Source organism: Castor canadensis, chromosome 11 (assembly GCF_047511655.1).
Source record: "Castor canadensis chromosome 11, mCasCan1.hap1v2, whole genome shotgun sequence".
In the NCBI taxonomy this organism is placed as follows: Eukaryota; Metazoa; Chordata; class Mammalia; order Rodentia; family Castoridae; genus Castor; species Castor canadensis.
Genome location: NC_133396.1, coordinates 84,440,538 through 84,454,672, shown reverse-complemented (window position 1 = coordinate 84,454,672; position 14,135 = coordinate 84,440,538). Strand labels below are relative to the sequence as shown.

At 34.5% G+C, this 14,135-nt stretch overlaps 1 protein-coding gene across 4 annotated transcripts in view; it reads left to right on the top strand.

Annotated features, from left to right (window-relative positions):
• Ralgps2 (Ral GEF with PH domain and SH3 binding motif 2) overlaps positions 1-14,135 on the top strand; it is a 153,280-nt gene that overhangs the window by 41,413 nt on the left and 97,732 nt on the right. For all 4 annotated transcript variants that reach the window (XM_074047353.1, XM_020174745.2, XM_020174742.2 and 1 more), the window contains exons 4-5: positions 406-456; positions 9,920-10,003. In XM_074047353.1, coding sequence (XP_073903454.1) covers positions 406-456; positions 9,920-10,003 — 135 coding nt within the window. The remainder of the gene's footprint in view (positions 1-405; positions 457-9,919; positions 10,004-14,135) is intronic.

Here is a 14,135-nt window from a genome sequence, read left to right as displayed (position 1 = left end):
ATTGCCTTTATTGTAGATTCATTACTTTTATAAATTAGTAAGAAAACCTTTTTATTGATACCAGATTTATATTACTATGTGAGGAATAGTAATTTAATCATCATAGCAGGAACACCCTATGAACCAGTAGATCTGATTTCATTTTTGATTTCGACTTAATGTGTTTACAGTGTCCAAATTTTTTATTTTACAAATTTTCTAACTTTTGTTAGCTCAAGAAAATACAAGTGGGCATGAGATAATTAGAAATAGTTGTATTAAGGGCTAAGTTTTCATTTTTCTGTGAGCCCATATAAAATTGAGTATTCAATAATATTTCAGTATAGAATAGAGTTTTTGTTTAGAATATATGTTACATCATAGAGTTCCAAAGAAGAAATTGTTATTTTTTTACTTTTATTTTAGGGTCAAATAACACTAATGGATGTTCCAGTATTTAAAGCTATTCAACCAGATGTAAGTAGTTTCAAGAACGTTTTTTTTAAATGTAGAAAATGATCAATTACAGTATCCTTAATTAAGAAGTTTAAGAAATGTCCAGTTACATTTCATATTGATTTTAAAATGTTTAAGGCTTAATGATGGAACTGATCTGTATTATTCAGGCTTTAGAAACTCAAGTGGTACCCATACCTGCACATTGAGTCATAAATGGGACTATTAGAATCATCTTGGTTATTTCTGCTGGAGGAAGGAATAGACTTAAAGAAGTGGAATGATTTATTCATGGCTTTGATGCTTTTTTATGGGAAGGCAGAAATTAGAAACTGTGTTTTGCCTCCCTTCAGTAATCTTTTCCCTTTATCTTATGTAACATGACTATTGACAGTTTAGAGAGAAGGTACCAAGGAACATATTTTCTTTTCAATTAAAAGAACACTATGTATTTACTCACTGTAAGCAATGTGTGTACTTAGTATTTGTAATATTTTCATAACTTAGATATGATAATACTTCCATTTTTACTGATGACAGTAACATTTACTGACGGCAGTGACAATTGTCCTTGATACACAGCTGTCTTAGTCTGTTTTGTGCTGTTATAACATAATGATACTGGGTCCTCTGTACAGAAAAGAGGTTTATTTAGCTTACATTTTTGGAGGCTGTAATTCCAAGATGAAGAGGCTTGATCTGTTTGGCCTGCAGGAAGGACTCTCACAACATGGTAGAAAAGTGGGAAAGGAATAGGCTGCATATAGCAGGGCCAAGCACACTAGGCAGCTAAACAACCTGCTTTTGGGAGAACTAACTGACTTCTAGAGTCTAGCTTAATTCTTTCTGGGGGTGGTACTCCAATGACCTAACCACCTTCTATATGGCTCCACCTCCTAAAGCTTCTACCACTTCCCAACGCTGCAGTACAGGAATCTGAGCCTCTTGCACATGAACCTTTGGGAGACACATGCAAACCATATCTGAACCATAGCAACAGCTATGGAACTGAGTTTCTGATTCTAAAAATTTAACAGTTTTTCTGCTCTTACCAATTGTGAATATAAATAATGATTTTTGTACCCCAGACTAAAGACTCTGGTAATCCTGAAATTCAGTACTATGATTATATATATATATAAATTTTTTTTTAGTTCTTTGGGAATAAAATGTATATTTGTTGTGGCATATATAAATCTATAGTGGTCCTGACACTGAAATGACTAATGAATTTTCATCTTTTATGTGATATGAATAGTATTAGTCATGTGATTTTTCAAGTCATTTATTTCATATGTTAATATCTCAACTTTGTTCACCTATAAAATGAAGGGGTGGATAAAAATGATTTTCAGCCCGTTATTTCTACAAATCTGTTTTCCTAACTTTTCTCCTGTACTATAAAGGATTCTCAAGATAGAACTATTGGATTAGCAGTAGACAAAAAGGAGCAATATATTTTATAAACAATGCACAAATAGAAAATGGTTTTTGTATTGAAGCAGAAAAAAAAGCTGAAATATTCATCTCCTCACTTCCTGAACAAAGCCAAATTAAATTCTTTACAAAAATTACATTCATGTCATCTTAGACATGTATTTCCTTTCGATTTTTTTTTTCCCTTTGTTTTTTGCGGCATTGAGGTTTGAACTTAGGGCCTCATGCTTGCTAGGCAGGTGCTCTTACTGCTTGAGCCCCTCCATCCAGCCCTATTTTTCCTTTTGAATAAGCCACATTTATATCACTGTTTGGCCTGAGGGCAGTGCTGACCAATGGAAATACAATGTCATTTCTATAGCTGAACATTTTCTAGAAGCCACATTATGAGGTGAAAAGAAGTGAAGTCAATTTTGAATGATTTTAGTTTTTTTGTCTTGAAATCAGTAGAAGATTATTGAGGTACATTCTTTTTCTGTATTAAGCCTTGAGTAACCTCATTTCAAGTGCTCAATATTATGGCAAGGGCTTCAACATTGTAGATCTCTGTTATACTACTAGAAGACATAGACTTCACGTCTAAGGGAATTTGGTATTCCTCTAGATCAGTGAACAGTACTTTGTGAACTTCCCTTGACAACCATCACAGTGATTTTTTTTTTTTAACCTTCTCAATGTCTATCCAGTCTCTCCTCTACTTCTAACCTCCCAATCTAAGAGATCATTTTCTCTCCACTGAATTGCTGCAGTACCCTCTTAACCTGACATACATGCTTCCACTCTGACTCCTCAAAACTGTTCTCTACCCATCAGCCATGGTAATCTTTTCAACATGTAAGTGTGCTTAAAACTCTTCAATGATTTCCCGTTGCGCCAAAGGTAAAGGTAAACCATCATAACAGGATCTCTAAACCACTTCATAGTTTTGCCTTTTCCTTCCTTCTCCAACCTTATTCTACCTCTTTCTGGTCTAGCTACAGTGGCCTTCTTTTAGTCCTTGTCACCACTGAGCCTGTGCACATCCTAGTTAACTCCTCATCTTTCAGTTCTCAGATCAAGGTTGACTTTTCCAGGTAAGCTTTTTTGTTTTTCTTTAGGCTTTCCTAGCATTGTCTACTTTTTCAGTGTTCTTAGTTGCAGTTTTACATTGGTTTATGTTTCAACAAATGTTTACTGAACACCTGTTATGTTAGGCATGGGTTTAGTTGTTTAGCATTTAGTACCATGGATCTAATATTTGAATGAAGTATACTAGGCAGTGTCATGAAAAATGTAAAGTCGGGGGAGATAGGAAATGAGAATACTAGAGTGCGAGTTGCAATTTTATTTATATTTTTGTTTGTTTACTTATTTTAATTTTGAGGACAGTATTGGGGTTTGAACTCAAAGCCTCACTTTTCCTTTCTCTTCTTTAAACTAGTTTGGGGGCAAATTACTGTATGTTTTGCTACCTCCCCTCCTTTACATCAGTGTCCAGCACATAGTTCTGAGTGGTGCTCTGTGAATTTCTTTAATTTTACTTATTTTAAAATTTTGAATTACAAAAAGTGTTGAAATCATATGACAAGGAGCCAGAGGACTCCTTTGCCATTTGTGAGTTGTGGCACTAATATGTTTCTTATCTTTGACGTAATTTTTTTTTTTTTTTTTTTTCCAAACCAGAAGAACGGATATTTGGGCTAGCTGATCTTTAAAGCACCTTCTAGATCTTTGAGAAATTTCTGGAAGTAGGTGACTTCAGGATAAGAGCTGCATTTTGCTCAAAATTGCTGGGATCTTTAAGAGAAGGTTGAGGGGAAGTCACTAGTCAAATGTTTATGGATCGGGGTCTGTCTGAAAGTTACTAGTCAAATGTTTATGGATCGGGGTCTGTCTGAAAGGTAAATTTCGCAAGGGCAGGAACCTTAGTCTGTTCCATTCACTGGTGAACCTAGTACCTGGAATAATACCTATTACCCTGTTCAAAATTCAAACTTGATAAATGGCCATTCCAAAGCTTCATACTGTGCAGCATATAGGCATACCATTTCCCATTGTTTATCATGTTTGGAGTAATTTCTGCAAAAGTCTGTGAACAATCCAATGTGACTTCTGTAAAGTAACATTCTTTTTGTGGAAAATGAAGTTTTCTTCTGTAATTTAGAGTATTTTCAGTTTTCTTTTCTAATATGAATTCTCCAGTGCTGAATAGGGCAGAAGTTTACCTGAAAGGCTTTGCACATTCATTAATTTCTTGTGTGATTTTAATATTCAATTGAAGCTTGGCTCTCATTGAAGTTTCTTCACATCTTATGTACATGGATTTCCCTAATATGATTTCTCTTTTGATGATGGTTTATTTTGTTTTAGAAACCTTTTACACATTCATAGGACCACTCTCCGTGAGTTCTTTCAAATTGAGGAGTTGTTGATTGTATTCTGAAGGTTCAGCATGTTGTTATATTCATGGATTTCATCTGAAGACTTTGCCACATTTATACCAACAGGGCTTTTCAGAGTGTGTTTTATATCATTCAGCTCAGGCTGAATTATAACAGAAAGGTGGCTTGCAATCCAATTTTCTCTTCAGTAGCAATTCTCTAGGCTTCCCCACACCCCCCATAAATCTTAAAGGATGAACTGTGTTTAAAATCTATACTGCAGTCATTACAGTGGGTAATGTTTGCCTTTTTTACAAGGTTCTCAAGTGTTAATAAAGTGACAAGTTCTTCCTGAAATTCTTCTAATAGATACTATACTCAACAAGGAAAGTTCCACATTTTAACTCTAGTAGCTCAACACAGTCATTTAAATTACATTTCTGTATCTGCAGGTTCTGCATCCAGATATACAAACAACCACAAATTGAACATACTTGGGAAAAAAATAAACCTGTAATAAACATGTACAGACTTTTATCCTTGTCGCTATTCTTTAAGCAAGGCAGTATAATAGCTGCAGGTTGACAATCCTTAATCTGAAATTTGGAGCATTTTTGGGTTTCAAGTTTTCAGATTAGAGATGCTCAATTGATAGTCTACACAAATGTTCCAAAATCTAAAAGCTCCAAAATGTGAAATACTTCTGGCCCCAGTCATTTCAAGTAAGGAAACATATTAGATAGCAACACTTCACTGAAAATGGGAGTGTAAATTTTTTCAGACCTTTAAAGTTTAGGAATATTTATCATCCCCAACATTTCAGACAGGGAACATTCAGCCTGCATTTATATAACATTTACATTATTTTAGGTATTAGAAGTAGTCTAAAGATACTTTACAGTATATGGGAGGATATGCATAGGTTATATTCAAGTACTATTATTTTATATAAGAGATTTGGTATCTGAGGGTAGTCCTGGAACAGTCTCCCAGTAGGTACTGAGAGAAGACTGTATGTTAGTGAGAAGACCTTAAATACAAAGAATAAATAAGTCCCTTCTGTACAACTATGGTTCACTAGAGATTGAGAAAGAATAATGGTTAAATGAGGTAAAATGTATACTAGTTAATTATGAATCTTATTTCTGAGACACAATTGAGATTTTTCTTAATGATATGTGTAAAAGAGCTTTCTTTGTGTAAACTTTTTTGTGTTTGCCAAAAGACTTCTTGTGGCAACATCCAAAGATCTAGCCAGCATCAAGTATATCATAATTCTGTCCTGCTGTCATGAAAGTTATGATTGCATTATAATTAAAATGTAAGCAATCCACAGATATAGTGAGGTACCTGAAGATAGCAAAGACATGTAAATTTGAAATTTTTCTTATAGTCTGGAGTAAACTGTTATTGTCAGTTTGTATTCTTGCTGTTCGTTACTATGAACTCCTTAGTATATAGTAAGATAAGGTTTGGATTAGGACTAGAGAAAGTAACGAAGAAAATTGTTGTTTTAAAGAGTAGATACATTATGGCATCCTGGGAAGAAGAAAATAGTTCTTGTCTGTATCTCTAATCTCATTATTGAGGCAATTTTAACATACTGAGAGGAGGGAGAGGAAGAAAGGGTGAGTACATTAGAAAAGAGAAAGGGTATTTTTAGTTTATCTTATTTCATTGGAGTTGTATAACTTCAAAATATGTTTTGAATTAAAAATACTGGGATGTTAGTGAGTGCTTTATGTGTGGCAGACTTCTTTCTTCCTGAATGCAGATGGATACACAATATCCCTTTAAAGCTTTCTACTTTTGAGTAGAAAGATAGCTCAGAAACAGTTACCTTCTCTTCATGTCCCCTATCACAATTGCTTCTCCCACCCACAGTCTTTTGGACTCCATAGCTTTTCTTTTCCTCCCTTAATCTCTTGTCTACATGCTATATTGGCCTTTTCTCTTCTTCTGTCTATAGGTATCCCTACATCATCACCCTTAGAACAGTCCTTTTAAGAGTGTTGGCACCTACAAGATGAAATTTAGATCAAGAATTTCACTTTACAGATCAAACCTACAAGACGTAAGAGAAGCTGTGACTCCTGTGAATTCAGTAATTCTTTCATAGGGTAGGTGGTGAGTGATCAGTTGTGGGGTTTTACCTTCCCATGTGCTTCCAAATAAATGCAACTGAATTTTGGGCTAAACACTTTCATGGTTCCAAATGGATCCATGAATATTCTTTCAAATACATTTCAGAGGCTGCTAGGAAATTGTCTTTATATATCTGCATTATTCAAAGATTCTCTTTACTGCCTGAACTTAAAATTGCAAGTTAAATACATTGGAACAAATTTTAAGGAATGTTAAGGCTACTATGTATTTCATTTAGCCTTTGGAGGCTTATTTACATAGTATATTTAAACCAGTCCTATTTTTACATCAGATCCTATAAAAAAGCATCTTTCGTGTGACTAAGTTTATTCAACTTTGTGCTGTTCATGTGAGATGTTTTAATATATAATATATCTTGTGACCAGGGTGAAAATTTTCAATATGAAGATGACAGTTGTGACAGAATTTATTTCTGAGATTGTACTCTAGTGTGTCTTGGAGGAAGAGCTTAGAGTCTGAGACAAAAAGAGATAGAGACTATAGGAAAGTTTTAAATTTCTCTTTTTCCTCTGAAGACACTTAGTAATTTTAGTACATGAAATAAACTGATAATACATAGATTAGCAGGAGACAAACCAAACAAAAATTTGTTCCATGTATAGGTATAGGAGCCACACCCAAAGTATGAGTGAAACTCAAGGAAAGGGCCAGAGGATTGATGCTTCCATACTGTATTTACATTACACACAAAGTAATAGGGTGGGTGGACGCGGCCACAGTAAGTTCAGGAGATAAACTGCACAATCATCAAAGGTTGTCTTATCTATGTAAACAAAGTTTTCAGGTAGCAACCCTCTGAAGATATTCATGGTCATCTGTTTGGGCCAGATGTCAGATCCCCAATTTCTTCTTCCTGTGAAAAGATCTCTTGTAGACAGAAAGAAGATCTGCATCCCCTGCTTACTTTACTAATACAGATTTTTATTAGTAAAATGTTTTGCTTTGTTCCCCAGGTTATCCTGTACTTCTAGGCTCAATCAATCTTCTCACCTCAACCTTCCAAGAAGCTGGAACTGTAATAGGCACGCACCACTATGCCCAACTCAAAAAGATTTTTTTTAATTTCTAAATTTTATTTGCAAAAGGATATTTTTTTCAAAGCCATTCCTATGACTGCAGAGGTCTGCAGTTTCTCTGAATAACCAACTTGAAATATACCAAAGAAGTACATTTGGATGGCCTGTTTTGATCTCTCTTGAGACAAAAGTAAAGCAGTATTTTTCTCACATAGGAACTTAAGTGACTATTGGGAGGCAAAGCGAAAAACCTTTTAAGACTGGGTAATCCTGAATGCATGTCAAGATTTAAGAAAGTAATCAGTGAGTTCCTGGAGTCTTAATATAGCTTCATAATCCATTAGATGATTTTTGTTATTTTTTAAGCCTTTTATTGTGAGATAATTAAAAATCTATAGAAAGTTGTACTATAGAAAGTTGTAAGATAGGAAGTTGTAAAAATAGTGCAGAAAATTCGCATTTACCTTCCGGTCAGTTTTTCTCAACAGTTAGTCTTTCTTAACTGTAGTACAATATCAAAATCAGGAAACTCACATTTTTAAAATATATATCTATGTAGTTCTATGACATTTTATCTCATATGTATATGTTTGTGTGTATATATGTATATTTATACACATACAAACACACACACGCGTTTGTCTGTACCACCACAGTCAAACAGATGTGTTGACGTGTTCATCACCAGAGTTCTTCCTGTGCTACCCTTTCTAGTCCTACCCATCCCACTACTCCCCACACCCACCATCCTTAACCCTTGGCAACCACTGATTAAGTCTCCATCTTTCTAGTTTTATTTGTTGTTGTGTCAGATAGGGTAGTAATTTAACATTGTTTCAAAAGGGAAAATGTTTTATGGAGTAGAAACTATAGCCTTACCAGTTTTGTTTTTAAAAACCCTCCTGGTTTTTTTTTAATTATAAGCATCTTTAGAATGGAGAGCTCCAATAGCATAGTAAACTGTTTGATCCCAAATATCATGACTGTTCATTGCGCTCTTTTTTTTTTTTTCAACCCTCCTCTCTGTTTCCAACAGAGTTTTCTTAAAGTGGGACAGCATTTTTTCCATTAAATGAATTATGCTAAAAAGTTCTAAAAGTTGAATGGATTTTCTAAAAACTTAGGATTTTTTGAGGAGTCAGAAAAGCATTTAAAGGGGCTAGGGATATAGTTCTGTAGTAGGGGCTTACCTACCATGTGCAAAGCCCTGGATTCAATTCAGTACTTCCCTCCCTCCCCCCAAATAAAAAGGAAAGAAAAAAAATTTTTTTAATGTTAAAAATGAAGCCAGGTGTGTTGACACACAGCTGTAATCCAAGCATTTGGGAGGCTGAGGTAAAGAGGATTGTGAGTTTGAGGCCAGCCTGAGTTACATAATGAGACCCTGTTTTAAAAAAAAAAAATAGGTCATAATTCACTAATATTTCTGTCTAGGTCTCTTATTTATCATGATATATTGTAATTATAAAGATAGGATCAAATGAGTTGTTATGAATAAAGCACTATGACGTAGTAATTTCTGTGTATTAGTATTAGCTGTTCTATTACTGCTTTTATTAAGACATCTGTTTTCAGGATGGAACAAACTTTTAAAACATAATCAGTGTATTTAATTACATAGGACAGGACAGGTATATTGACTACTCTAAACGAATAAAAAATGGGCCATATACACATATGTAGAAGACTAGGAAGATATTTCTCTATGTTTTCTTTGAGTGGTAGACTCAACAGGTGACTCACAGCCCTCTCCCTATTCCTGTATTTCTCTGTTTGACAACAAACATAATTATTCTCATAATTGGGGTAATTGAGGCAATAATATATAGAAAGAGAAAGAAATATACCTAGTTTGATAAGACTGTTATGAAACTGACAGTCATTGTTAATGGTAGTATAAATGATTCATTATTTTGGGAAGGGGGTGCAATTTAACAAGTTTCAAAACATTAAAAAGGTTATGTGCTCTTTGACCTAGTGATTTCACTTCTAGGACTATATCTTTAGGAAATCAGAAATGTCAGAAAAGATATAAGGATGTTCCTTATTTGTAACAACATTGCTTATCGTTGGAAAATGAAATCACCCTTACATGTAGATATCTATAATTGTGTCAGATGACTACTTTGAATGGTTTTGATAAGTTTAAATTGTAATCTGATGGACACACTTTGATTATTGCATTAACATAAATTTAGAAATTACATTAATTTTATCTGGGATTCTTATGATAAATCATAATAATAATGGATCAAACTAGCTACTATGTATAAAGCACTTAGGTTGACATGTAGCAGTTATCTTGAGAAGAATCCACCAGTATTTTGTCTACAAAGTATGTTTGCCTAAGTTATTTTAGGCAAGTGATTTTACTGTCCTATATTTTCTAATAAAATTTGCTTAAAGTCATTTCAGAAAAGTACAAATTGTCTTTAATGTTTGAAATTCCTTATTATAAGAAAACTGGACTGTTTTTTAGATTTAATTTTCACCTTATTTTTCCAGGAGCTTTCAAGTTGTGGATGGAATAAAAAAGAAAAATATAGTTCTGCACCAAATGCAGTTGCCTTCACAAGAAGATTTAATCATGTGAGTTGTTTATAAAATTTTGGTCATCTCTGAAATTTAGTTCCTCAGTAAATAAGTTTTCTTTTGTCTTTTCACACCAGTTATAGAATATTTTCATTTTATTTATTTATTTATTTGGAAGCAGTGGGATTTGAACTCAGGGCCTCATACTTGCTAGGCAGATACTTCACCACTTGAGCCACTCTGCCAGCCCTGTGTTGTGAAGTATTTTCAGCCAGTACTTCTTTAAATATTGTCTGTATTTATGATCTGTACCCGCCACCCCCAATTGCTATTGGAAATTTGTTGGAAATTGACAGTCTTGTCTCTTAACTGTCTCTATCTTTTGTTTATCTCTGTGCTCCATTTGGAGGACTTCCTCAGATCTGAATTTCAGTTCACTAATTTCCTTCAGATGTGTGTTGGGGGGGGCGTTGTTTTGTTTTTGTTTCTGGTTTTGTTTTGTTATTTTTTGTGTGTGTGTGCAGTGCTGTGAATCAAACCCAGGGCCTCACGCATTTGAAGCAAGTACTCAACCATCAGGCTACCCAACCCTTCAGATATGTTTTATCTGTTTGTCACTATGTTCCTTTACCTTAATGTCATGTTCTTTTCATATTTTTTCACTTTAAAGTAATTTTGGACAACTTATTGTTTCTGTATTAATATCTGAAATCCTTATGGATACTCTTTTCTCCATTTTTTTCTGTTAATCCTTACTCATAAGAGCTTATTTGTTAGGAGTTTCATAAGTTTAGATTGAAAGCTCATTTCTGTATAAGCTTTGTGGTCATTGCTGCTGTCTTAGATTAAAGGTATATCCTTTCTGGGAGGCTATTTGGTTTTGTAGTACACAGGTCTATCACAAACGGAAGACTATTTTTTATGTTAAATTTTTGGTTGGAGAATATCTGTATTTCTCTGTAATGGAACTTTAAACTCCAAATGTAGCTAAGGTCTTTTATGAAGGACTAATTTTTTTCTCCTTGACTACCCAAAAGCCTAGATTAATATGAACATCTGTGTTGTCTTCCCTTTTCAATAGGTGAATGGTTTTGTTCCAGTTTTTACTGAGATTGCAGCCCTTGTGGAATCCTTAGATAGAAATAGATGAAGAAGTGAGAAGTGTGAGGTCCTGTGTCTTTTTCTGAAAGAGTATTAAGTCCAAGCCTGTACATCACTAAGACAGGAAATCCTCCAAGGACAGTTGCTGTATCCACTCTTGTAACTGATGCTTTGCCTTTATTTCCTTCTTTGTGTTTGGCCTCAGCAAATCCTTTATTGTCCTTCCAACTCAGATTGTGTGTGCATGTTAATTTTGTTATATTTAATCCAGCATTTCTAGGACTTTATAGTGAATAGATTCTCAGGTTATTTGAGTCACTGTACTCCCCCAAATGGAAGTGAGGTTAAGCTTTTTAAAAGGAGATTGAAGCCGTTAATAGGAGCATAGGAAGAACATGTCTTGTACTGAATTGGTTACTTGAGCTATATAATAGTTATTTAAAAACTTTTTCTGAGGTGGTCAGGGTTTATCATTACAGTAAAAGTTTTTTTTTTGCAGGATGTCCTAAACTGTTAATATGCCAAAGTGTTTTGTAAATCTTCAAGAGAATTCTAGAGTGGCATTTTCTAGGACTGGTAGAGTGGCTCAAGTGGTAGAGCACTTGCCTAGCAAGTGTAAGGCCCGGAATTCAAGCCCCAGTACTACCAAAAGAAAAACAAAAACAAAAAAACCCCGTGATATAGAGCAATGTTTTCTAAATGTCTTTGGCCGTGTAACTTTTTTTAAAAATTTTTTTATTTTCTTTTTGAATTAGCATGTATTAATATACATGGGGGGGTTTGTTGTGATAATTCCATACATGAGCACAGTATACTTTGAACAAGTTCACCCCTCCATTTTATTCCCATCCCCTGAATAGTACTCACGAATTTGACATTAGAGTTTAAGCAGTCATATTATTCTTAAGTAAACCAGGTTGTTAGAGTCAAGTATGGCACAATACACCAAAAGCTTTTATTCTTAATCCAGATTGCAGTTGATCCCCTAATAAGCCTTATTATTACATATACTCCATTACTCTGTTATCTAGTAAGGTGTTACAAGAGATCTGAACTAGGAAATTAGAAAGGACGTTAGGAAGAGTTGTATAGAGACACCTGTCTGCATATTTACTTTTAAAATGTCTCAGTGGACAGCATCCAATTGGGTCTTACTGTTTATATACAGTCTGACAATCTTGCCTTTTAACTTGGACTTAGGAAAAAAACGAAAAACTAGTTCAGAGAGTTTCCATATTCTCCCAGCTCCATGTCAGCATCTTCTATACCAATAGTATAGTTGTCAGAACCAGGAGATTCATGTCGGTACAATGCTGTTAACTAAAGACCTTACTCAAATTTCTTCAGTTTTCTCAGTAATACCCTTTTGTAGTGTTGTTCTAAGATACTGTTTTGCATCCCACATTGCACTTAATTATTACTAGTTTCAGCAAAAGGGTTATTTTTCATTCCGTCTCTTCTTAGTTTTTTTTAATTGACAAATTGTATACCTGTAGGCAAACAACATAATATTTTGTTACATGTCTGGGTTGTAGAATTGATTAAATCAAGCCAGTTAATATCAGTCACCTCATGATTACATTTTTATATTAAGAGCACTTAAAATCTGTTCTCAGCAAATTCATGTACATGATACATTATTATTAATTGTCATTAGGCCATATAATAGATCTTTTTTTGTTTGTTTTTGTTTTGTTTTAGTGGTACTGGGTTCAGACTCAGGGCCTTAGGCTTGCTAGGCAGGCACTCTATCATTTGAGTCACACCTCCAGAATTTTTTGCTTTAGTTATTTTCTGATAGTGTCTAGCATTTTTTCATGGGTCACCAATAATGTATAAAGGTTCCTTTTCCCCCATATGCTGTCCAGCATTAGTTATTTGTTTTCTTTTGGGGTCATACAGGAATTTGAACTCAGGGCCTCATGCTTGCTAGGCAGGCAATCTACCACTTGAGCCATTCTGCCAGCCCTTTTTTGTGTTTGGTATTTTCAAGATAGGGTCTTGTGTACTGTTTACCCAGGCTGGCCTTGAACCTTATCCTCCTAATTGCTGCTTCTTGAGTAGCTAGGATTATAGGTGTGAGCCCCTGGTACCCAGCTATTGTTTGTTTTCTTAATGGTTGCCATTCTGATTGGGGTAAAATTAAATTTCAGTGTCATTTTGATGTGCATTTCCTTTATGGCTAAGCATGTTGAACATTTCTTCATGTATTTATTAGCCATTGTATTTCTTTTGAGAACTTTCTGTTCAGTTCTTTTGCTTATTTGCTAATTACATTATTGTTTTAATGTTGAATTTTTAAGCTCTTTATATATTCTGAATATTAATCCTTCATCTGGTTAATAGCCTGAAAACATTTTCTCCCATTCTGTGGCTTGTCTCTTGATTCTGGTAATTGCTTCTTTTGATGTGCAGCTTTTTAATTGGATGCAATCCCATTTGCCACTTCTTGCTCTTATTTCCTGGGCAGTTAGAGGCCTTTTCAGAAAGTAATTACTGATGCCTATATTCATCTGTTTTCCTATAGTAGTTTCAAAGTTTTAGATCTTACATTCAGATCTTTGATCCACTGCTTGGAAGCGAGAGGGCGGGGGGAAGGGGGGAGTAATGACCCAATCATTGTATACATCTATAAATAAAGGAAAAAAAATCTTTGATCCATTTTGAATTGGTATCTTGTACAAGGTGAAAGATAGGAGTTTAATTTTAGTCTTATCTGTGTAGGTAGCCAGTTTTCTTAGCACCATTTGTTGAAGAGGCTAGCTTTTCTCCAATGTATGTTTTTGCTCTCTTGTCAAAAGTCAGATGGGTATAGCTATGTGGGTTTATTTGTAGGTCTTCTGTTCTGTTCCCTTGGTCTGGGTGTCTTTTTATGCCAGTACCATGTTTTTTTCGTTTTTTAATCTTTTGTTATTGTTATTGTTGTTATTCTGGCTCTGTAGTATAATTCGAAGTTCAGTATTGTGATGCCTCTAGCATTGTTCTTTCTGCTCAGAATTATTTTTGCTATTCTGGGCCTTTGTATTTCCATTTGAGTTTTAGGATTGATTTTTCTTTTTCTGTTTCTGTGAAGAATGACATTGGGATT